The 25729-nt window shown below is 32.4% G+C and overlaps 1 protein-coding gene and 1 long non-coding RNA gene across 2 annotated transcripts; one reads left to right on the top strand and one right to left on the bottom strand.

Annotated features, from left to right (window-relative positions):
* Positions 1–4500: 4500 nt before the first annotated feature.
* On the bottom strand, positions 4501–5221 carry LOC120078263 (uncharacterized). The gene has a single exon (XM_039032487.2). It carries the CDS (start codon positions 5020–5022, stop codon positions 4540–4542), a length of 483 nt encoding a protein of 160 aa, XP_038888415.1. The 5' UTR covers positions 5023–5221; the 3' UTR covers positions 4501–4539.
* Positions 5222–24752: 19531 nt separating this feature from the next.
* Positions 24753–25711, top strand: LOC120078310 (uncharacterized). Its single transcript, XR_005481982.2, has 2 exons — positions 24753–24951; positions 25061–25711. It is a non-coding gene; the product is annotated as an uncharacterized LOC120078310 (long non-coding RNA).
* Positions 25712–25729: the final 18 nt, after the last annotated feature.

Below are 25729 nucleotides of genomic sequence, written 5' to 3'. Positions count from 1 at the left end.
CTTGGATGCTGATTTAGTTTCTCTATATGAATGATAATTGATCGGGTAAACTGTGGCAAAGAGGACTTGTAGACACTGATTGGGATGGAAAGTTTCCATCTCAATTCTGAATAATCACTCCATTTGTCTTTTGAAAAACATTCCTTTATAGACTGATGGAAAACATTCTTATTCTTTCTGTCTGTTGTTTGTCATCAACTCGGAAGACCTCATGAATCTGTAGGGTCCATTGGAGGAAGTGGATCAAATACTGCTGAAACTCAGTGTCCCCCCACACTCACAAAGCAGGTATTTGGGTTTGTTTGGTTCCTAAGAAACATTTCATTGTGGAAGCATGGTTTCTTTGTTACCCCCATGTTCTCAAATCATTTTTACAAGTGAATTGTGTGTCTTCCACTGTTGCAAGTGATGCAATGGAGTGGAGAAAATAGTATGGTTGTTGAGCATGCGGCAAATGCATAATATTATTTTGTCAGATTCTCTCATAATAATGTGTTTGATCCTTGTTTGTTTTGTTCTTAAAAAGCAAAAGATGTTTGGTATAATGGGAAGATAATCAGTTCAATTAGAGAATTTTTATTTGATTCCATTTCTTATTTTAATTTTCATAGGTTCAAGAATGATGAGAGGAAAATTATTTTCTTTTATAGATGGTCTCATTCTACTTTGTCTATCTATTCATTCTTTATACTGTTTGTCTGCTAGGTCGTATTAAGGTAGTCTATATTTGTCTTATAGACATGCCACATTATCATTTCAAACTTATAAGAACAAAATAAACACAATCAGACCAGCACCAACAATAGAGCAATCTCAATCCTCTTTCAATGTAGAGGACAACCACCCAGGGAACTGAAAAACCCAAGAACCCCCAATGTGTCCCACAGAAGAAGACCCACACAAAACAACCCAAGTAAGGCGATGCGTAATCGAATTGCTAGAACGATTACAAAAAGAAAAATAAACCTGCCCAAGGCTTTAGGCTAAAACAAAAATATCATTTATGGTTAAGCAGCTTTTATCATTTCAAGGACGTTCAAATCCACCAAAATTACATTTGGCTTCTTCAGATGTAATGTAGAGCACCGTCGAAAACCCTCGTAGATCCTCACAGAGTATCACTCTAAGAAGTATCTGTTTTTAGAAAAATAAACAAATGACCACAATCAGAGTAATTCATTGGCAAATTAGAAACTACATCATTCAATTTTGATTTCAACTACTTTTCTTGAAAAAGTAGTGATAAAGTTCATGCCTTCAAACGTTAGATGAATATTTTGAATCGGCCAATTGAGTCATCAAAGATAGATAAATACTCATAAAATATTATAACCTCAAACTAAATGATAGGATGATTTTGATGAGATCAGCAAAAATATGTGATATGAATGAGAATCGGAATTACATCAGAGGTTGAAATCTTTTTGTTTGCACTACTTTAGTTTTATTTCATCCATGTTCAAGAAAAGGAGGATGATGTGCCAACTCATTATGCTCTCAAAACATGCTCACTTCCCCAACAAATGGTTTTGAGGTTGTCCCTACCTGCCTGCCATTACACCTAAAGCTTCTCACAAACTCACCCTCTTTCATCTATGGTTGAAAAACTAGTCTTTTCTCTTCTAATTTTTCTCTTAAACCCAACCGATTATCAACATGTTTTGGAGTAATTTTAGAATGGTTAAAATCATCTTTGTCGTATTTTAAATCACTATAAAATGCATCTTTAATCACTCAAAATCAATTTAATGTTTAATTTTACACTTTTAAATCCACTTTTCATACTATTAAAATTTATTTTAGATTATTAAAAACATTTTCTGAGTGATTTTGTGAGTGACAAAAGTAATTTTAAGATTATATATCATAAATCTCATCTTGTGAAAGTTTAGGTTTCGTTTGGTAACCATTTAGTTTTAGTTTTTGATTTTTGTATTTTAAGTTTATTTTCTCTAAATTTCTTACTTGGACTTTGAAAATATTGGTTTAAAAAAAAGATAATAAACCAAAAAATTAGAGGTAAAAAGCGTGTTTATAGGCTTAATTTTCAAAAACTAAAAACAAAAATTACATAGTTACTAAGTGGAGCTAAAGTTAACTCATTACACCTAACCATCAGAGCTGCCATTTAAACGTGACATGATGTAGTGTATGAACTTGTGAAAAGGAATTTCATTTGGTGCAATACTTAACACTAACTTTTGTTTTATGAACAATTTGAGAAAACTAACTTTTTTAAAAAAATTGGTTTATTTTACAATGAATCTTTTCCATTAGTTAGCAAATGCTACAAATAAAAGTGAAACTTAAGACTTAGATCCAACCTTACATCAATATATAGTTGAATAATCATTGATAGAACATAGTTGAAAAACCACTAATTGGTTCATCTATAATGACGGTTTGATACGACACGAACATAGTAACTCGACATATTGTGACTTTTATGTCAATGTTCACCAATAGGGTCAATTTTTTTGGCACAAAGAATACTTCATACTTGGAAAATTTAAAACAAAAAGACCTAAAATTTGGAGTCAAGTGATCCTTCCAAAGGAAGCTTCTTGTGGAATGGAAACAGAGAGATTAGGACAAATAATGACAGATAAACAAGGACACATAAACAAGAATACAAAAACAAAATAAGTAGAAAGATAGGGGACCAAAGACCAAACCCAAAAGATGCTGTTGACATCTCTACTTGTAAGAGAATTATAAGAGTGTTGGAACCATTTAAATATTTTATACCCAAATTTTAACATTTTTCTTTGTTTTGTTTATATATATATATACACACATTAACATATATATATATGTATGTGTATATTTCTTCACCAAACATTGGATGAGGACACTGACTCATTGAGGCTTAACTTTTTCTTTTATCAAACTTATCCCTAAATGTACTGTTTTGTGGATGTTTCCTCATGGACTTGTCGAGGAAGTTAAGGATTAGAAACAAACAAATTCACTTTTTATTTTTTAATAAACAAAAAAATTAATAAAATCAAGAGTGGGTTGGTTTTTTTTTTTTTTTTTTTTGGTTTTTGTAACTGTGAGATGTCATGATAAATGTCTTTGAACTAAGCAGTTATTCAATGTCAAAGGAAACATACTATATAAATGTGTTAGAAACTAAGAGGTCTGTAATTCAAATCTTCTTACTCCTATTATATTAAAAAAAAAAATTCTTTTCAATTTTGACTCATGATATTTTAAAAGTTTGAATTAAATATATTAGAATTTTAAAATTCCTTTCCAAAGAATTATAGGTTAACAAATTTTGTTGGAGTACCTAATAAAAATTAGGAAAAAGAACATATATATATTTATAAAAGGGTTGTAATCATTTAAAATCTCAAACTAGTAATTACATTAATTAATGTCATAAAATTTTCATAAGTAAATCAATTTAGATTCTATATTAAGATTTCAATTTTAAACTAATAAGGCATAATCGGCTCAAATTTATACTTCTTTAAATGTAGGGATTAACATAACGTTAGAGAGAAAAATGTTAAAATTAAATGGATAGTAACGGATTTCCTTTAATTTGAGTACTCTTTCATGTTCTAGTCTTCCTTTATTTTCCATATTCCCTCTATTTGTTTATGAAGAATGACACGATAAATTTTCTTGCCACTTTAATAAGATTTTGAGAGAGAGATAATTTATTTTATTAATTATAAATAGAATCAACGAATTATAGTTATAAATATGGTCTAAATTGAGTAAATTACGAAAGTATAGGATTTTACGAGAAAATCGAAACTTCTAAATGTGGAATAGGAACCAATTATATATAGGTTTAAATACTTCCTTAGTCTCTATATTTTGAGTCTTGGTTCATTTTTGTCCTTATCCTTTGAAAATATTCATTTTGGTCTTCATACTTTTAACTTTAGTTCATTTTGGTTCTTACACTATCAAAATGTACATTTTGGTCCTTGTACTTTGAAAAAGTGACCACTTTAGTACTTACATTTTCATTTTTTTAATAATTAAAATTGTCACTTTTTGAAAGTTAAGGACCAAAATGAATCGAAATTGAAAGTACAATGATCAAAATAAATAATCTGAAAGTACATAGACCAACATGAACTAAAATTGAAAGTATAGGGACCAAAATGAATATTTTCAAAATAAAGGAACGAAAATAAACTAAAATCCAAAATATAATGACCAAAGTAGTATTCAAACCTATGTATATACATTAGGTATTTTGTATAATTTATTTGGTTTCAATTTTTTTTTTTTTTGGTAGCAATTTACATTTCAATAAACATTTTCCAAAATCTCATTCACCTTCATATATTCAGAAACATTCCTTTCACAAAACCATTAGCACATCTTTTAAAATTCAAAGACAAAATTATGATAAAATGTGTGCTTTTTATTTATTTTAATTTCATAATTCTCTATCCTAATTATGCCAAAATGAAAGGTAAAAAAATTATTTCTATATCCAACTGAAGAGAAAGTGAAGAACAGAGTAAAAAATTACAAAGTCAGAATTTTTAATCATTTATAAATTCTCAGTTACAAAACAAACACTTGCTGTGATTCAAATTTAATTCCTTCCTTCATTTTTCTAATAAATTCTTCACATTTCTTATTCAATTCTTCGTCAATTTCCTCTTCTTCTTCTTCTTCTTCTTCTTCATAAAAATTGAATCTTTCTTCTTCATCTTCATCCTTTGTAATCAATTCTTCATTTTCTTCTTCTTTTGCAATCAACCCATTTTCCCTTTCTTCTTCAATTTCAACTTTGCTCTCAATTTTTCTGTTCCCATCAGCCATTGCAGCCCCTAGAGCTTCATTTCTGCCACTCTGTTCGTCGCTGGAGTTGCCGATAAGACCGGAATTTCGAACGATGAAGACAAGGAGGCCATTGCAGAGCAAGAACATGTAGTTCTTGTGGATTGTTGTAGAGATATAAAGGTTCAAAGAGTGGAGAAAAGGAAGGAGAGAAGAGTAAAATACCATTGCAGATAGTAAAGAAGCTGAGATCACTAACTTCATTGTGGAAATTTGCAAATTTTGAAGGATTGGATTGAAATTTTGGATCAAGATTTGATGATTTTGGCCAATTGGGTCAACTGGGTGTTTCAATTTTTGTGGAAAAATTGAAACTTTTCAAGGAAAAAAAAAGTTGTTGTGGGTTTGTGTTTTGAAGGAGATTGGTTGGAGTGGAATTGGGTGTGTTTTAAAGAAAAAAAAAACAATCCTTTTGCTCTATTTATAATGGTTGTGAAGCTTAGTGTGAACATATATGAAATGTTTATTTTACAATATTGCCCCTCCCATGTGGGGTGGTGTGCAATGATTTAGGGGTAATTTTGGTAGTGAGTGATGATTCAGTCAGTCAACTTTTTGTTTTGTGTTCATAAATACATATATATTTTTTTAAAACTTTATTCCTTAGATTATTATTATTATTTTTTAATTTTATTTAAGAAGACTTTCATGGGTGACTTTTAAATTTCTTTTGTACCAAAGGAAAAGGGATTTTTTCAAGTGACCTTGTGTTTGAAATTTATGAAGCTTCAATTGAAAATCTTCCATTGTGGTGTTGTTTATCGAAAAATTTACCTTTTTAGTCTTCGAGTTTTTAAAAATTTCATACGTTTGATTTTTATTAATATTTGAAATTTTAGATGGATATATTTAGTCTTAAATTTTTAAAATGTTCTTTTTTTTTTAGTCTTGTCTTTTTAAAATAAATTTATAATAGTATTTTTTATTATTTTAAATTGGAAATTAATTTTAAAAAATGATCTCATATAGTTTAAAATAATAATAATTACTTCAAGGACATTGATTTAAGAAGACTTTGACGGGTGACTTTTAAATTTATTTTGTACCAAAAGACAAAAGGAAAATTTCCAAGTGACCTTGTGTTTGAAAAGTATGAAAGCTTCAATTGAATATCTTCAATTTGTGATGTAATTTATTGAAAAAAAAATTACCTTAGTCTTTTTTATGTTTTAAAATTTTTGTGTATTTAAGGTGTCATAAGAGTGTTAGAGACGTGTCAATCTAGTTGAGATATCTCGATGCACTCCCTAATCCTTCTTGCCTTGTAAATATTGTTCAAAAGAGATTTTGTGTATTTAGTCTCTAATTTTTAAATCATACTTATTTAGTATTCGAGTTTTTAGAATAAGTGCATTTGGTGTTAAGTTTTCAAAATGTTCTTTTTTGGTCGCTGCATTTTTAATATAAATTCAATTAAAAGGCATTTGCAGTAATTTTTTATTATTTTAAATTGGAAAATAATTTTTAAACAATTACCTCATATAATTATATAAAATAATAATAAATAAATACTTTAGGGTCCTTTTAAACCAATTCTAAAAAATTTGGATATTAAAATTTACATTTGAAAACTATTCTAAAAAAATCTGACAACTAAAAAGATATGTTTTAAAAATTTAGAGACCGAACACTTACCTTTACTCTTCGAAATATAGAAACTAAAAAGAATTTTTTTTCCTAGTTTATATTTAGATTATGTTGAAGAGTGAGTTTTAGGAACTTGCATTGAAAAGTTTTAGAAACTTGAATTGAAAGAGTTTTATGGATTTGAAGTCTATAAATAATATGGTTATTTTGATTATAGTTAAATTAGTGGTTGTTAGGATTATAGTTAATCAATATTCAATTTTCAAAAAAATACAAATCATCAAATCATATCATTGGGGTAAGACGCACTTTTGATCTCGAATTTTGAAGTAAATGTCTATTTAGTCCTTGAAATTTCAAAACGAGCACTTCAGTCTCCGAGGATTGAGAAATGATTTTAAATGGTCTCTAAGACTACTTAAACCATTAGTTAACTAATGGTGAAATGAGGTGGATGTTAAATGATGAGTCGATCGGGTTATTTTGAAAATTTTATTAATTTAATATTACTTTTGTATTTTTTTTTTTTTTACACTAACGTGGACTCTCTTTTTCATTTCCGGACTCCATCTTCTTCAACCTCCTCCGGCGCCTCTCTAATTGCCAGCAGTTGTCGCCTAGTGGAAACGATGACATTTTGTGAAATGAGTCTGACGCTTGAAGAAAGTTGTATCAAATTTATGAAGCTGAAGGATGAAAGATTTCCTTAATGTCAAAGCTAGCATTTTCCTCTTTCTTTTTCCCACTTCCTCTCTCTCTCTCTACACTATCACTTCATCTTCCTTCCGATGTAAGAAGAGTCGAGGTTAATTAAGTAATATTCTAGGTTAATTCTCTTTTTATCCCTTCTTGTAATAAAACTCTATAAATAGGAACCGTCCCCCCTTGTATCAAACACATTATTCATTCTAATAAAAGATCCACAATCTTGATTCTTGGAGATAATTCTCCTTTTATCTCATTTAGACTATGTCAATTTGGTATCAGAGCACCCATTTGGGTCACGTTGACTGGCACCGGTGAAGACCAAGAAACTCTTGGTGACACCGATCACAAGAAGGAGCTTCATGAGTTGTATTGGTTGCCAAACAACACACATCTAATTAGGGAGAACCCTTGAAATTACAAAAAAGAAAGAAGAAATAAAAAAAATTTCAAGATTGCAAGAATGGACTATTGTCAATCAAAGATATCCAAGAAAAAATATAGCAGTTGGTGTAGGTAAGAAAATCAAATTTACTTCCAAAAATAATGTTGGAATTCTGACTTAAGTGATTCTGAAGAAGAATTTCAACATATTAATTTTGCCCATGCTCGATTGTCTCAAAGAACCTATCATTATCCACATTGGAAATTTGATTCTGGTGGTTCTAGTGACTTCGATAATGTTTCAAGAGTAGTTTGGGACGGAATAAGAAGGCGACAATATCGAAAAAGAGCCCAACGATCCAATCAAACCTATTTTTCAAGATATCAACAAAAAGATTGGGAGCTAGATGAATTAACGAATCATCAAGAATCAACAAGAATGGTTCTTTATAGCCCAAAAAAACATTTATGACTCAAAATTATCTTTTTGGTTATGAAACACGATCAAGAAACGTTGATTCAAGAGAATCAATAGATGAACCTTATACTCATTATGAGATTAAAGCATATTCAAGAATCCAACAAGATGACTACTTTGATCCCATAGCATTAGAGGAAATAAAGAAAACAACAAAAGAAATCCAACGTTTGGAAAAAATGACTCTACATATTGATCAATTTATTTGCATGAGTTCAAGAATGGATTGATTTCATATATCAAAGAAAAAACAAAGGAAACATGGTTGAAAATTTTTCAAATAGAAAATTTTAAAGATAAAATTGAAGAAAAACAAGAATTTGAAGATATTACTTTGGAAATAATTTCAAGTGAAGAAGAAAAATCCAACGAAGAAGATGGAAAAGAAGTATCGAACACCGAGCAAGAATTGAGCAAGAATAATGACACGTTGATTGGGTTGGAAATGGATCACCGAACTGTCAAAGAACTTGAAGTGAATGATAAAGAAGACGTGATTCTTGAATGATTCTCTCTAGAAGGTGTTTTTTTTTAATGATTGGTTCTTTGAATACGGTTTTGAATGAGCTTGATGGAAACATCTTTTTTGGGTTTATGGTTGATGGAGAAGTTCATCATTTGGTTGCATATTGTTTTTTTTCTTGAATTTATCCTTTTGATCATAATATTTTTGTTCAAAATATAGGAGGTTGGTTTGGTCACACTCCGTTGAACAAGTTTATTCCATTCTTTGTTTGCTACATAAATTTTTTCTTTTTAAAACTTGAAGACTAGTTTTTTCTTTTTTGGAGGGGTAGAATGATGTAAAAAAAAAAAAGGGGTTAATTGGGTAATTAGATAATATTCTAGGTTAATTCCCTTTTTACCTCACCTGTAATAGAATTCTATAAATAGGAACCCTTCCCTCTTGTATCAAACACATTATTCATTCTAATAAAAGAATCCACATTCTTAATTCTTAGATAGAATTCTCCTTTAGGCTACATCACCTTCCTAATCATCCTTCCCCTTATTACTCTTTCTCTCCTCCATTTTCCTTTCACATTTCAAGTTTATCTCTCTCACACAGTTTGTTCCTCCATTTATTAATCCTGTATGCTACTCTAAACCAGAAGGAAAATTTCATAAAATGACCCAGAAACAAAAAACTTTTGGATGACCTATTTCTAAAAGTTTTTCTATGGCCGATCTTTTTACCATGTGAAATACCAGTTTTACCCCAACTTTTAAAATCTTCTCAACCCCCCTACCTTCTTTCTCCTTCAACAATTTCTTCAACCATTGTATTCAATGCAATACTTGTTGGGATTGGTGTCCTAATTCTCCCGGAGTCTCGTTGTTTTATAAAGATACATATTGTTTAATGAATAAAATAATTATTATTTCATTCTGGCATTTACTCATATCCAATAAACAAAGTTCATTGGTTATCTTATATGAACTTACATGTATATGTGATATACAAGTGAATCATGCCTTAAGTGATAACCTAAATATGTCTGTAGTATAAGGATTAAGGTAGGATACCTAATCCTGGTGACACTACGAATACGACCCGCTTTGTAGAGGTTTGCAAGTGTTGCAAACTACTACAGATGGTAGATCCTGACCATTCATGTGGATATGTGCAAGCGGGGGTGTCCTATACAAAGAGTTTGTATAAGACCTAGACCATGAGATGACTAGACTCTGTATATAACGCCGTTGATACTAGAGACTTGCTTCTCACCTAAACGACCATAGGTGACACGACCTCAATCTTGAGTGTTTTGGAAACTCCTGCCTTTGAGGGTGGTCCTTTGATTAGTATGGGTAAGAGTGGTCAGATTGCCAACTTAACATGCCTACCTTTTTGGGATTTGTCTGATCTGGGAGCTGGGAACTCAATCCACAAGATGGAATTCACTCTTTTCCTGAGGCATGGATAAGCAGAGAGATTGTTCCCTTAAGGGTTGATTCTAGAGCTTGAACATAGTGGCCACAGCTTCTCTTTGGAAGAGAGGACTCAGTCATAGTAGGACTATGACTTATGTTCATTAGAGGAATCAGTGATACTTAAGGAGTTAGATGGAACTACAGGGGCATAACAGTTATTGGCCGAGCTGTACTTAAGAGCGATCTGTGAAGGGTTATCGCACTTCTGATTGGTTAAGATGGACACATAATATATCTGGTAAGGAGAGTTCAGCTGTCGGTCTTTAATGAAGTGTCTGGCAGTTAACGGATAGTAGATCCCGTGACTAAAGAGTTTAGTCAGTTATTCACGTACCATTGGAGCTTCGAACTACAGGTTCATAAGGTTCCCTTGGTAGCTCAATGGATTCAGTTGAAGATCAGTTATTGGTGTTGATTTGAAATGTTCAAATTGACAAAAGGTAATTTGATTATATATGATATCATCGGCATAATGTATGAGATACATCTAGTGGAGGATTAATTTAAATGAGATTTACAAAAGGTAATTTGATTATATATGATATCATCGGTATAATGTATGAGATACATCTAGTGGAGGATTAATGTAAATGAGATTTACATTAAGTACCATGAAATAGAAAAAGAACTATGGTTTATATGTTTCATGAGATGAAATATTAAAACTATAAGTTATAAATATAGTATGATAAGTTGGTTATCATTTATATTTATAATAATATCAATTATTGGATAATTAAATCTTTTTCTCTAATAACCAATTGAGTGGGAGGTTATTGGTGGTTCATGGTAACCGTGATATAAAAGGAAAATTAATTTCCTAATTTTATTAAGTTTTTGTCAAAATTGATTTGGAGATTTCTCTCTTAGAAAAAGAATCTCACGGTGCTTGTCAAGTAAATACGGATTTACTAAACGACGGCTTGACAAAAGGTAAACGATTGTGTAGTGTTTGTAGGTGACAGACACGCTACTAAACAATGAGCTAAACGATCGCTTAGCTTTTGCTAGATGATCGCATAGCTTTTGCTAAATGATTGAGCATCGACCTATACGATAGGTTTCAATCATCTCCCACTTGCCCAACGTGTACACGATTGTTGTTTTCTCTATCTTCTGCCTCAATCCAAGTCCATACAGAACCCACCCTCTGGATTCTCACACCAAGAATACCAAGGTAACCTTCTTGGTGATGTCATACTCAACTCGACGCCATCGAGGTTCTGTGGAGGCTGTTCGTGTTTTTGGGTGTTCGTGACTGAGGCGATCGCTGAGATCGAGTGCAAAATGTTCGTGTAGTGTTGCGGTCGTGTTGTTCGAGTGTTCGAGGTTGCTGTGTTTGAGCGTTCATGAGAAAGGAGCGTGGGGACGAGTCTACAAATGTTCGTAGCATTCTCCTTGTTTATTTGTACTTTCATGGTGTAATTTATGTGTTGATTGCATAACCACTTGTTTCTGTTTCGATTGTAATTTGTAATGTTCATACATGATTGTAATTTGATGGAAATCCTCGTAATTGATTTCCTTCAATTGGTATCAAAGCCAGGTTGTTCTGATATTCCAAATTATAACTCTGTGTTGAACTTCATTTTTAAGTCATGGTGGGTTTCTTAATCGTTAAGTGCATTTGTGGATGAGTTGATGAATGTTTCGGGTTTAATTGCCTTTAATTAAAGCTTTCTGTATTACAAAGTGTTAATTTGTAAGGGTCCCTGTGTTTTTTGGGCATAATAAACTTTGCAATCGAGTTTGTAATTCAAAGAGTTTGAGTTAGTCGAGTCGTTCGTGATGAAGAAGACCAAGCGTTGGTCGTATCATGTAGCCTATGGTAAACGATCGTTGGGATTTAACTAAGCGATCGTTTAGATTTTTCTAAAGGATCGTTTAGCCTAAGGTAAATTTAAATCGGTATTAAAAAATAATTTCTAAAATTGAAATTGAAAAATGAAAAATTAATTTGATTTTAATTTATTAAAAAATTAATTAATTAAAAAATTAATTAATTAAAAAATAATTTAATATCAAATATTAAATTAATCAAACACCTAATTTTAACCATGAATCTTATTCATGTAATCAATATTTAAATCAATATTTGAATATTTTAAACTATCCAATTTCGTTTAATTTCAACAAAATCATGAAGGAAATCGGACTCGAGATTTCCATGAGCAGCGGAAATAAGATTATTCCAAATTACAATCATGAATGAACAATACATTTACAGTCGTATAAAAACAAGTGATTATACAATTAATACAGAAATTACAGCACGAAAACTTAAATGAACAAAGAGAATACTCTACGAACATTTGAAGATGTGTCTCCACGCTCCTTTGCACATGACAGCTCGAACAGCAGCAACCTCGAATGTCTGATCTACACGACCGTAATACAGCACGAACACTTCGTGCTCATCCTCAATGATCGCCTCGGCCACGAACTCCTCAACAACAGCACGAATGGCCTCCACAGCACCTCGACGGTGTCGTGTTGAGTATGACACCACCAATAAGGCTACCTTGGTATTCTCGTTGTGAGAATCCAGAGGGTGGGCTCTGTTCGAACTTGGTATGAGGTAGACGAAGGAGGAAACACCGATCGTGTACACGACTGGGCAAGTGGGAGATGGCGAAGTCCTATCGTATAGGTCGATGCCCAATCGTTTAGCTAAAGCTATGCGATCGTCTAGCAAAAGCTATGCGATCGTTTAGCTTATCGTTTAGCTCAGTGTCTGTCGCCTACAAACACTACACGATCGTTTACTTCGGACAAGCGATCGTCTAGCAAAAGCTATGCGATCGTTTAGTAAATACTGTACGATCGTTTAGCTCGCCACTGCACGATCGTTTAGCTCGTCCAAGCTGTCGTTTAGTAAATCTATATTTACTTGACAATGCCATGAGTTTCTTTTTGCCGAGAGAAAGCTAAAAAAACTTTTATGAAAAACTTTCTAAAATTAGGAAAACCATTTTCCTTTAAACTCACGGTTACCATAAAAATATAATAACCACCCACTCAATTGGTTATTAAAGAAAAAGAATTAATTATCCAATAATTAATATTATGATAAATATAAATGACAACCAACTTATCATACTATATTCATAACCTATAGTTTTAATATTTCATCTCATGAAACATATAAACCATAGTTCTTTTTCTATTCCATAGTACTTAATGCAAATCTCATTTACATCAATCCTCCATTAGATGTATCTTATACATCACACTGATTATATCATATATAATCAAATTATCTCTTGTCAATTTGAACATTTCAAATCAACACCAAGCACTGATCCTCAACTGAATCCATTGAGCTACCAAGGGGACCTTATGGACCTGTAGCTTGAAGCTCCAACGGTACGTGAATAACTGGCTAAACTCTTTAGCCACAGGATTCACCATCCGTTAATTGCCAGGCAATCCACTAAAAACCGACAGCTGAACTCTCCTTACCGTAGATATATTATATATCCATCTTAACCAATCAGAAGTGCAACAACCATTTACAGATCGCTCGTAAGTACAGCTGGGCTCATAACCGTTATGCCCCTATAGTAACATTTGTCTCCTTAAGTACCACTGATCCCTCTAATGAACATAAACTATGACTTGGTCTTCTCTTCCAAAGAGAAGTTGTGGCCACTATGTTCAAGCCCCAGAATCAGCCCTTAAGGGAGCAATCTCTCTACTTATCCCTGCTTCGCAAAAGAAGTGAATTCCATCTTGTGGATTATTCCCAGCTCCCAAATTAGACAAGTCCCCAAAAAGGTAGGCATGTTGAGTTGGCAATCTGGCCACTTTCACCCATACTAATCAAAGGACTGCCTTCAAAGGCAGGAGTTCCCAAAACACTTAGGATTGAGGTCGTGTCACCTAGTTTAGGTGAGATGCAAGTCTCTAGTATCAACGATGTTATATACAGATTCTAGTCATCTCGTGGTCCAAGTCTTATACAAACTTTTTGTATAGGACACCCTCGCTCGCACATCTCCACATGAATGGTCAGGATCTACCATCTGTAGTAGTTTACAACACAAACCTCTTCAAGGTGGGCCGAATCCATAGTGTCACAAGGATTAAGTATCCCAACTTAATCCTTATACTACAGACCTATTTAGGTTATCACTTAACACTGATCCACTTATATATCACATATACATGCTTAAGTTCACATAAGATAACCAAAGAGCTTTGTTTATTGGATATGAGTAAATATCAGAATTAAATAACACTTATTTTATTTATTAAACAATGTATATCTTTACAAAAGAACGAGACTCCGGGAGAATTAGGACACCAATCCCAACAAATCAAACGTTAATTATATCGAATATAATCATCCAAACCCTAATTCGAAATTGAATATTTCAAATTCAAACCTTAATTGAAAATTTGAACACTTCAAATTGTAATCCTTAAATTCGATTTGAACATTTCAAATTGAAAGACTTAATTTTTTTTTATTTTGAACATTTCAAAATCACCCAATTCACTAATCCGAGGTGTTAATGTATTACGAGCTAGTAGAGAGACCTTATGGACCTACGGATCATGAGTTCCAACGATCTGAGATTAATTGGCTAAACTTTTTAGACCGAATTAATCAATATTCGTTAACTACTAGTCATACCATTATAGCTTGATAGTTGCACTCTCCTCATTGTAGATATATTTCTATTCACTTAATTTAACCATAACCAGTAAGTCGACCCTTCACAGGTTGTTCGTAATAACGACTGGGACAAATTCTATTTTACCCCTGAAATTACATCTCGTTCCTTAAGTTCCACTGACCCTCTAATGAACAATTGGTTTGTGATCCAATCACTAAATTGAATCCTTCTCAAGCCAATGAGAGAGTGGGGTCCCTTGTTCAAGATCTGGATTTAGTATTTAAGAGAACAACCTTTCTATTAACCCTCAATCGGGTAGATGTGAATTGCATCTTACACCCCATGTCCCTAGCTATCTACCCGGTCTTAACCCTGAAATGGAAGGCTTATTGAGCCAGTGCTGTTGAGTCAACCCCCACCTATGCAAATCTAAGGATAATCCCAAATAAACAAGAGTTCATAGTTAGCTCAGGATTAAGGTCGAGTTACCTAGATCATCTATTCGAAAGTCGGTCTTAAACAGTAAAAAACGTTATAAAGTAAGAGTGACTTATTTATTGGTTCGATCTTATGCAAACTCATTGCGTAGGATGCCCCCACTTCTTATGTTTCCACATGAACGATTTAGGATTACATCGTTTGTACCAACTACAAAGTGGGTTGCATCTGATAGTTTTACCAAAATAAGGTACCCAACCTTATTTATATACTATAGACCGTTTTGGCTATTTACTCAAACTTGATCCATCTTTTTATATCTCCACATAAAGTTCAAGTATTCATGTAATAGTCATGGATCTTAGTTTATTGGATTTAGTCTTTATAAGTGCAATTTACATATTAAACAACTTTATTGAATAAATGTCAATAACATCTTTTATTGATAATAGAATATGTTTAATTTTAAAAACTGCAAGTTTTAGGACATACAACCCAACATAATATTCCACAACATTGTCTTCACTAGATGAGAATATTGAGCCATGTAACCTGGCAGACGATAGAAATGAAGATTTGATTGGTCACAACATCCAATCTAGATATACTCTATAGTTCGATTATAATAATGTATATGGACAATCTTCGAGACCACAAACAATTCTAACACCTTCCATTCACATTCCAATCTAATCTGATCCCATCCTACCAGTTTCGATGCCTTCAGCCCAAATGAATTCCACTATTCCAACCCAACCATTTATAGATATGCCCAAACCATCATAGGGCCCATCGTAATACGGCCTCATCACAAACGACTGTCTATAGGACGATGATATAAAGGTTGGTTAGAATTTTCTTTCGAAATATGACTTATCAGTTAAATTGTCGATTCTTGCAATAAGAAAGAACTTTGACTATCGTGTAAAAAATTCTAAAAAGAGCTTGCTAACTGTACGGTATTCAGTGAAGGAATAAGTGGAGAGTTTGTGGAAAAAATTAGAAAGACGTGATTCCTTCAAAGTGACAGAATATTTGAGCGTCCATATGTGCACTCTTGAGATGAGATTGGGTAATCAACGACAAGCAAAAAGTAGGGTTATTGGATATTTAGTTAAGTTCAAATATGATCAAGTTGGTCAAACATACCACCCAAGGGATATAATCAAAGATGTCCGACAAGATTATAAGGTGAATGTAAGCTACGGAGGGGCTTACTGTGAAAGAGAGTACGGATTGGTGTACGCACAAGGATCGTCGGAAGGATCATATGCTCTTGTTAACGCATATGATGAGGCACAGAAACTTGCAAATTTGGGCACGATCTTTGAGGTTGAAATAGAAGACTAACAATATTTTAAGTACATCTTCATGGCATTCAATTTGTGTATTAAAGGATTTTTGAACTGCATCCACCCTGTAATCATTGTTGATGGCACCCATTTGTATGAGAAATACAAAGGTATATTGTTAATAGCAACGTGTAATGATGGCAATACCAACATTTGTATGAGACCACAACATCCTTGTGACACTACAAATATGTCCTGCTTTGTAGTTGTTACAATTATTGTAAAGTGTTACAAATGATCTGGTCCTAATCATTCATGTGTAAACATGTGAGTAGGGGTATTCTATGCAAAAAGTTTGTATAAGACCGGACCACGAAATCTATAGTCTCTCTATATAATACCATTGATAGATGAGACTTGCATTTCATCATAATGACCATAGGTGACTTGACCCAAATCTTGAATGAGTTGTGAACTTTTGTCTATGAAGGCAGTTCTTTGATTTGTATGGGTGAGAGTGATCAGTTTCACCGACTCAATATGTCTACCATTTTGGGATTCATTTGATTAGGGAGCTGAAAACACTCCTACATAAGAAGGAATTAACTTATTCTCTATAGTTAGAGACTGTAAATCAATTGCTCCCTTAAGAGCTGATTCCGAGGCTTGAACAATGTGGTACCACACCCTCTCCTGGCTCGAGAGGGGTTTGATCATAGTTGGTTTATGATTATATGTATTTTTAATTACATAAAATTTTCATTATGTAATTATATGTATTTTTAATTACATAAAATGTTCATTTTCTTTAATAAATATCCTCATTATTATTTGGAAGATGAAAAGAAAAGTTCTTTCATCTTTCACTTGCACTATTATAAATACTCCAAAATGTGTTGGAGTTGTAAGGTGTTGAAAATATTGAAGTTGTTAAAGGTTTTTTAAAAGTGTTTTTTCTCTAAAAAAAAATCGTTCCCTCTCTAAATTATTCAAAGAAACCCACAAACTCTCTGCGGTTCTCTACCCCAAGAATACTGAGGTCTCCATGTGGTGGTATCTATTGTTTTCGTACACTTGTTTCTGTGTTTTTTATTGTTGGTGTTCAAAGTTTTTGGAGAGGAAATCGTAAAAAGACTAGTCTTTAAAGGTATGTTTTCTGAATCTTTTCTTCTTCTTAATTTCGATATATATGTATTCTTAGTTGATCATGTGTATTCTATTTTCGTCATATATATTCTTTACGCGTTATGTAAAATTAAAATTAGAATATGATCTTTCCCGCAATGGGTATTCGTGTATCCTTTCAAGACTGCCACATTTTTGTTCTCCATTACCACACCATTTGGTTGGATCTTTAAAGAAATTCCTTCTCGCTCCATGAAGGATCTTGTTAAAAGACCGGGCGAAATTATAATTGTTGGCTACCAATAAGAAGTAATTTCAACTACACTAATATGTACCATGAAGCTCGAATCCACCACAATGAACCGATATTGAAAAAGTTCAAGTCTGGAGTGTAGCTTAACCATGTTGGGTTGTATGTCCTAAAACTCGTGGTTTGTAAACATTAAACGTATTCTATTATATATTAAAGTTATTATTGAGGTTATTCAGTAAAAATGTTATTGAATATGTAAATTGCACCTTTTGACTTTAAATCCAATAAACTAAGAACTCATGGCTATAGCATGAATACTTGAACTTTATATGGAGACATAAAAATGAATCAAGTTCGAGTATATAGCCAAAACGGTTTATAGTATAGGGATAAGGCTGGGTTAGCCTAGGGACACTATGGATGCAGCGCACTTTGTACTTGATACAACGATGTGATTCTAAATCATTCATGTGAAGACATGCGAGTGGGGGCATCCTATGCAATTAATTTACATAAGATCGGACCATGAAATATTCACTTTTACTTTATAACGTTATTTATTGTTAAGATTGATTATTTTAATTCGATGACCTAGGTAACTTGATCTTAATCCTGAGCTAGACATGAACTTCTATTTATTCGGGATTATCCTTTAATCTGTATGGGTGAGAGTGGCTAAATATTGCTGACTCGATAAGCCTTCTATTTTAGGAGTAAGACCGGGCAGATAGCTGGGAGACATAGTCCTACAAGATGGAATTCACTCTTACCCGATTCTAGGGATAATAGATATGTTGTTCTTTTAAGTGCCGACTCCAGATCTTGAACAACAGGCCACACCCTCTCATTGTCCTGAGAAGGACTCGGTTTGGTGGTTGAACCATAGACCAATTGTTCATTAGAGGATCGATGGGACTTAAGAAGCAAGATGTACTTATAGGAGTAAAACGATAATTTAGACGCAGTTTTAATTACGAACAACCAATAAAAGATCGACTTACTAATCATGGTTAAATCAAATAGACAAAAATATATGTACAGTGAGGAGAGTGTAGCAACTAGACTTTAGTGGAGTGTCTCAATAGTTAACAAATGTTGGTTAATTATGTTAAAGAGTTTAGTCTGTTAGTCTTAGATCATTGGAGCTTATAATCTATAGGTCCATTAGGTCCCCCAACTAGCTCATATCAGACTAAACCTTAGAACAGTGTGATGAGGAAATTTAAAACATTCAAATTCAATTAGGAAATTATTGTTAATTATATGCGATATAATTAACGTTTAATTGTTGAAATTGTTGAATTAAACAAAATTGGAGAGTTGTAAATATTTAAAATTAATTTAAATATTGTACACGTGAATGGAGATTTATGTTCGAGATTGGTGTTTTATTAGTTTAATATTTGATATTAAATTAATTTGATTAATTAAATAGTTTAATTATTTATTTGAATTAATTTATTTAAAATTATTTTTAAAGAAACTGATTTCATTTAAATTTGATTATTTGAATTAATTTTATTTAAAATTAAACTTCATTTTAAATTGAATTTTGTGAAATTCTATTTTAAAACTGAAATTAGAGTTAGTGGAAAAATCTAAAATTTCCCACTTTGATTACCACCTCAAATCCCACTATGGTTAATTTGGTGTCAACATTAGGTGCAATATGATTGTATGTATTTCCTCTCTAAATTGAGTAAAAATTGTTGAGGAAAAACTTCATGCAAGTTGATAATTTGAAGAAGAAATTGTTCTTCCAAATTTCTACACTAAAACCATTCTCAAGCTCAAAATTCCCTTCATTCGAACTGGTCATATATTTCTCTTTATAGAGAAATTGAAGAGGCTATACAAGGATTTTGTTGAGCCTAAGAGCACTAAAATCAGTAGAGACACTGGAATCAAATATTTAGATGAAGTGATTTTCGTAGCAGCCCCAGCAAGATAATGATTACATCACAAATTGGATCCCACAATTCATTCTAAGGTCGGAGAGTAGCGAAGAAGACTCTAATAGTGGTCCACAAAGTGTTCCTGATCAGAATTCGTCCAGGGATTGCACCAATTTGGAGGTTCTTCAAAGATTGTCTATTAAAACCCTATTTCTCTAAGTTATGAACATGCATGCTTTAATCTTAAAATTAATGTAGTTAGAGTGCTTAGAATCCTGATTGCTTCCGCATGTACATTGTTAACTCTTATAAACCGATAATATCATTGTAAGCGATCAAGTATAAAACCATAGACGATCGTTTATCTATTCCTTAACAATCATTTAGATAATCATAAATGATTGTTTCACTAACCATAATGAGGGTTTAGATAATCATAAATGATCGTTAATCTAATTATAAGCAATCGTTTAGATAATCATAAACGCCTTAAGATAATCATAAATGATCGTTTAGTTAATCATAAGCGATCGTTTAGCTAATCATAAGTGATCATTTACCTAATCCCAAACGATCATATATATAAAACTTCGACGATCAAATAAAAGAATTTAGAATTACTCATACCCCCAATCACCCATGTGTTCTTCTCAAATGTTTTGAAGAAATCTTTGGTTTGGAAGGTATACCCCACCGTTTGCTCCTCATTCTTTGTTTTTGGATTGCCCCTCCATTTTTTATATACCGACCAAAAAATATTTGGGACTAGGAACAACAAGTCATAGATCTAACGAGCTTATGGAAATGTCGAGGATAGAGACCAATGTGTTAGGTTTATCACCCTTGTGGTGGTTTCAGTTCTCTCACAGGTGGTCGAGGTTCATCTATAAGTTGTTAAGAACCTCTAGGTTCATCCTCTTCTTCTATAGACTCGCTCTTTTTATTTAAAACTTTTTTTTTTGTCCTTTTGAACTCTTTTGGTGAAAATTTGGTTGCCTTCTTTCTTTTCCAATGATCAGGGCAATCAATTTTCTCCTGCATTTAAATTCTAAAACAATGAATATAATGTTAAAATCAATTATGCATAAATGGTTGTACCTCATTCTCACCGATATCCTTTTGAATTACACTTCTACTGACTTTGGCTTGTAATTCATCTACGGAATTGGAGTCGAAATGGCTTCTCAAATTGAATGGTTGCGAGGGAGTTGCTATACTTCAGCTGATAGTTGCACGGGGAGTTGTTCATCGATGGGTGGATCAACTGACGGCTCCATGACAATTTGATCATTAACTTGATCATCGAATTCCGTTCTTCAATGGCTTATCATCCATCTCTAAATCCACCAAACCATGTTAAGATGTTGGCTAATCATGTTGGGGGGTTCTTCTAACATCACCCCCTTCTTCATCCACCTGCATGTATTAAGATATTGGTGGATCATGGTGAAGGCTCTTCTAACATCACTCCTGCTTCATCCACTTGATGCTCATCCTCACCATCTCTTTAGTTATGCTTATCATCATCATCACCATCATGTTTCTCATGATTAGCCACTTCTTGTTGATCAAACCATCCATCCTAAATACACGAAAGACTTGTTTAGGAATAGTTAACATTAATCTAAACAATCACTTAGGACTAGCTAAAAGATCTCTAAAGGATTGTCAAGACATACTAAACAATTGTATATCAATGCATAAAATACATACCAGACGTTGAACTAACAACTTTATTTCATTCAGTTATTGGGTAATGTGTTCACCCATTAGACTGATTATAACTATCAATTTTGCTAGATCCTTGCAAAATTATGATATTTTCCCTTTCAAGATCTTATAAGACCTTGTGCTTGTGTCTTCCTAAGGATTTAGAGTTCTTGTCTGAAGAATCATGCCTCTTTTTTCCTTTATGACGATTAGTCATGTCCCTCATGTGTTGATCTGACTCTATATTTGGTTGTAATGAATGCTCAATCACAGGCTGCACAAATGGATGTGACTGAGGAGTTTCATGCTCATGAGTATATTCATCGAATAGTTCATGACCCCTAGACGTCTCCTGACGGTCAGCATGGGTATCGAGGAGTGTTGATTAGTGCTATCATCATGTCTTATTTGGTCGTCCGCTTGCATCAGTTCCACCTCTATTAGTCAATATTCCTTGTACCTCATCTCATCTAATGTTGGTATAAGTCTCGACACAACAATATTCTGCATGTAAATGATGTAAACAAGTCAGTACATATGAAATAAACTACTAATTACTAAACGATCGATCATGAATTTTCTAAATGATCATTTAGTCAAATTTAAGCAATCGTTTAAATAACTTCTAAACAAACGCTCATATTAATCTAAACGACTGTTTAGTCAAATTTAAGCGATCGTTTAGATAATTTTTGAACGATCATTTAGATTAATGTGAGCGATCGTTTAGAACTATGAGAATAATGTTTAGTGTGATTTATATGATCGTTTACTACAATATGGGCAATCTTTTAATTAACTATACGTGATCGTTTAAAATTTGTAATAGATGCTTACTTTTTTAGGTTGAAATACATTCCTATCCAACAATTTATACGATGAAGCCTAAGAACACATCCACCTAAGAATTCGTGGTTTTGCCTTCTTACTCACTTTGTGGCTATAAACTTACTAGATGTTGACAGTTTGTCGTAAGCCCAAACCTACAATATGGAAGAAAACATTTGATAAACATACATAATTTATCACAAACCCATTGAATACATATTAAATTCAAGTGGAAAAGCAGTTACGCACCTGGAATGCAAGTAAAAATTCCTTTATACGGTAATATGTGACGTGTTTTTGATTTCTGCTTTCTTTATATCGTGCGACTCCTTCTTCCCACATAAAACGCACTCCATACTATTCAGCAAACGTTAGAATATGACAGTCAACTAGTCATAATGCCTGAAGACTTCAGTGTCATCAACAATCCCAAATATCTTAATGTCAAATTGTGTTTTTTTTTATCTTTTTCCATCATCACAACTCGATGTATAATGCCAATGCAACCTTCACGACATCTTCACCGTTTGTAAATCTGAATTTTTTGAAGGTGGACTCAACATCCTTTCAAAGTTTTTCCTTATTCTCATTTGGGTTTTTCGATCCAAACAATATATGTGGTATTCTCTCACCGCTTTCATCTATTTCAATTGTTTCATTGATTGGTCACAACTCATCTATCAGATTAAAATCATCTTAGGTGAATGTTACTTTCTTCCCTAGTAGGTTGAAGCTTATAACATCTGGGTTCTGATCTCTAACCTCTTTTAACAAAAAAAAAAAAAATAGTGGAATAGTTGCCCATTAAACACAAGGTCCACGTCCAGCTATGGACTAAAACACATTTTTCTAAACATCACCATTTGCTTTGTGGTGAGTTTTTTCTTAATCAGGTCATTCATTTTATGGACCATACAAGAGATGGTAGTAGGATATTTCTCATCAGGGATAGCCATCTTAGTAACTGTAACAAACATATGCATTGCAGTAATAAGTAGAAGATCACTTAATAAAACCTAAACGATCACTTGCACAAAAAGTAAACGATCGTTTATCCTAAGTTGGGCGATCGTTTAGCCTAAGTTGGGCTATCGTTTACCTAAGTTAGAATATTGTTTGACCTAAGTTCGACGATCTTTTAACCTAAATTGGGCAATCGTTTAACCTAAGTTGGGTATTTGTTTAACCAGTTGGGCAATTAATTTCGTTAAACTAAGCGAACTAACCATTTTGTATGGGTGAACAGAAAAATCAACATGCATTGAAGGAAAAGAGTAAAATACCTTAGAAATCACTAAAATGGTGGTGGAAAATGTGTAGAAATGATCGACAAGCAGTGAAAATTTGAAATCGAAGATGATGACGACGTCGAACACGAAGGAGAGTTGAGAGAAACTGAGAGAAAATCGAGAATAATGAGAACAAAGATGTGTCGTTTGGTATTTCACATGTACTCACGCATATCCTTTGGTTTTAAAAAGTTGGGGTAAAAGTGGTATTTCACATTAGAAAAAGGTTCGTCATAGAAATTTTTTAGAAGGAGATTGTCCGTAGAAAAGTTTTTTGTTTTTGAGTTATTTTATGAAATTTTACAAATTTGAAATAGAGCACATTTTGTGTGAGAGAGTGATCACATTTAGGAGACGTTTGGATTAAGGTTTTGTAGATACCTAAGAATAAAAGAATAAAGGATGTCTGGAAATAGAATGTATGGGAATAAGATGTCTGGACTCAAATATGACTATATTTAGTTATGTATAAGAATGTGAATAGGATGTCTGGGAATATGTTATACTTTTCTATGTAATTCTAAAGTATAAAAATAATAATAATTAATTTCAATGTTAATATAAAGTATAAAAATTAATTTCAATGTTAATTTTTGTTTGTTAATTTATTTTTATTACATTAAGTTACTAAATCAATTTTCAGCCATTAAAATTTAACTAAATTTACTCACTAACCATCCAATTTAATATATTTATTATCAATTAAATTTTTTATATTGCACGTTTATAGTATTAATTTTTATTAAAAAATATTGATAATTAATTTAAATATCTATTTTCTTTTTTTCTGTTATTGATTGAAGAGTTAATAAACTAATTATTTAATGTCAATTATAAGCAATATATAAACAAAAGAAGTTGATATAAACTAATTGATTTTAAATCATCAAACAATATTTTTAATTTAAAAAAACTATGATTATAGATTAAAACTAGAAGTACAAGTGTACAAGATTTTTTAATTGAAAAAATTAACTTATTTTATTCGTAATTGATTAATAAATATTTTTTAAAGACTAATTAATATTTTATTAAATAATTTATGATATTAATATATATTACCAATAAAAATGGATTTAAGTAATTATAATCATAGTTATTCATATTTTTTTTAAGAAAGATTATGGTTTTTCATATTAATTCATAATAATACAATAAATTATTATATTAATATTATTATTAATAAAATTAATTATATATGTCAGTTATAAATTTAACTTAAACATACTTATAAAAATTAAACATATTAACTACTATCAACAAAAAAGAATAACCAATAGAATGAATAGATAAAAAGTAAGAGAAAGAGAAAAATCATTAGAAATGGAGAAAATCTTAATTTATTCTAAAAAATTTGTATCAAAGACGGTGATAGAATATCATTTTTTATTCCCACCTCTTATTCTCGGGAATCAAACGGACCATAAAGGCTTTAAAGGAATCTCCATTCTCTTCTTTTCATTCCTCTGGTTTAATCTTTATGGTGGCTGCCTCATTTCTCTCTAAACATCATAAACAAACCAACAAGGGCTGTTTCTTCACAATCTTCCTCTTCCATTGACATTAAGAACTGGTGGTTCATCGACTGAAAGGTAAAAATTTCCTGATCCATCTTCTTTTTTCGATAATGGGGTTTCTGATTTCCGATCCCTAAATTTCATATTGTTGATAAATACATCAATTATTACTACTCAAGAACAGAGAAAAATTTTCTGCCGCTCTTAGTTTCATTGATGTGACTCTGGCTCTTTCTCCTTGCCTTGAACTCAAAGCTTGGGCTCTCCTCTGACTTCGTCGCATTAAGATGTTGTCTATATGCTTCGAGATTTATTTCTAGTTTCAAGATCGCCGGCGAGGATTCCGCCGGCTTCGATGGGTCCTCACACCAACTCTCCAGAGACCGAGTTAAGCTTTGTGGATCGTCTGAGTCGCACGGATGCGACTTGTCGTTGGGAAAATTGTTAAGAGAGTTGGGAAATTTTTTAGAGATTTCAAACAACCTTAGATCTAAAGCTCATTCTTCTTCGTCGTTTACCTGCGATGGTCATCGTCGTTTCCACTGGGCGGCCACTGCAACAATCAGAAATTCGCCGGAGGAGGTAGAAGAAGATGGAGACGATGAAAAGAAAAGAGAGTCCACGTCATTAAAGAAACTAATATTAAATTAATAAAATTTTCCACATAAACCAATTCATCATTTAACGTCCACCTCATTTCACTTTTAGTCAATTAACGATTTAACTAATCTTCGAGACCATTTAGAATCATTTCTTAAATCTCGGAGACTAAATTGTTCGATTTGAAACTTAAGAGACTAAACAGACATCTACTTCAAATCTCGTTGACCAAAAATCTATTTTGCCCATATTA

The sequence above is a fragment of the Benincasa hispida genome, chromosome 5 (assembly GCF_027475165.1).
Source record: "Benincasa hispida cultivar pf3 chromosome 5, pf3_genome.v1.1, whole genome shotgun sequence".
NCBI classification, from domain to species: domain Eukaryota; kingdom Viridiplantae; phylum Streptophyta; class Magnoliopsida; order Cucurbitales; family Cucurbitaceae; genus Benincasa; species Benincasa hispida.
This window is presented reverse-complemented; position numbering and strand designations above follow the sequence as displayed.

What these genes read in the sequence shown, in the direction of transcription:
- LOC120078263 (XM_039032487.2), bottom strand. Translation starts at nt 5,022, where the DNA reads ATGAAGTTAGTGATCTCAGCTTCTTTACTATCTGCAATGGTATTTTAC.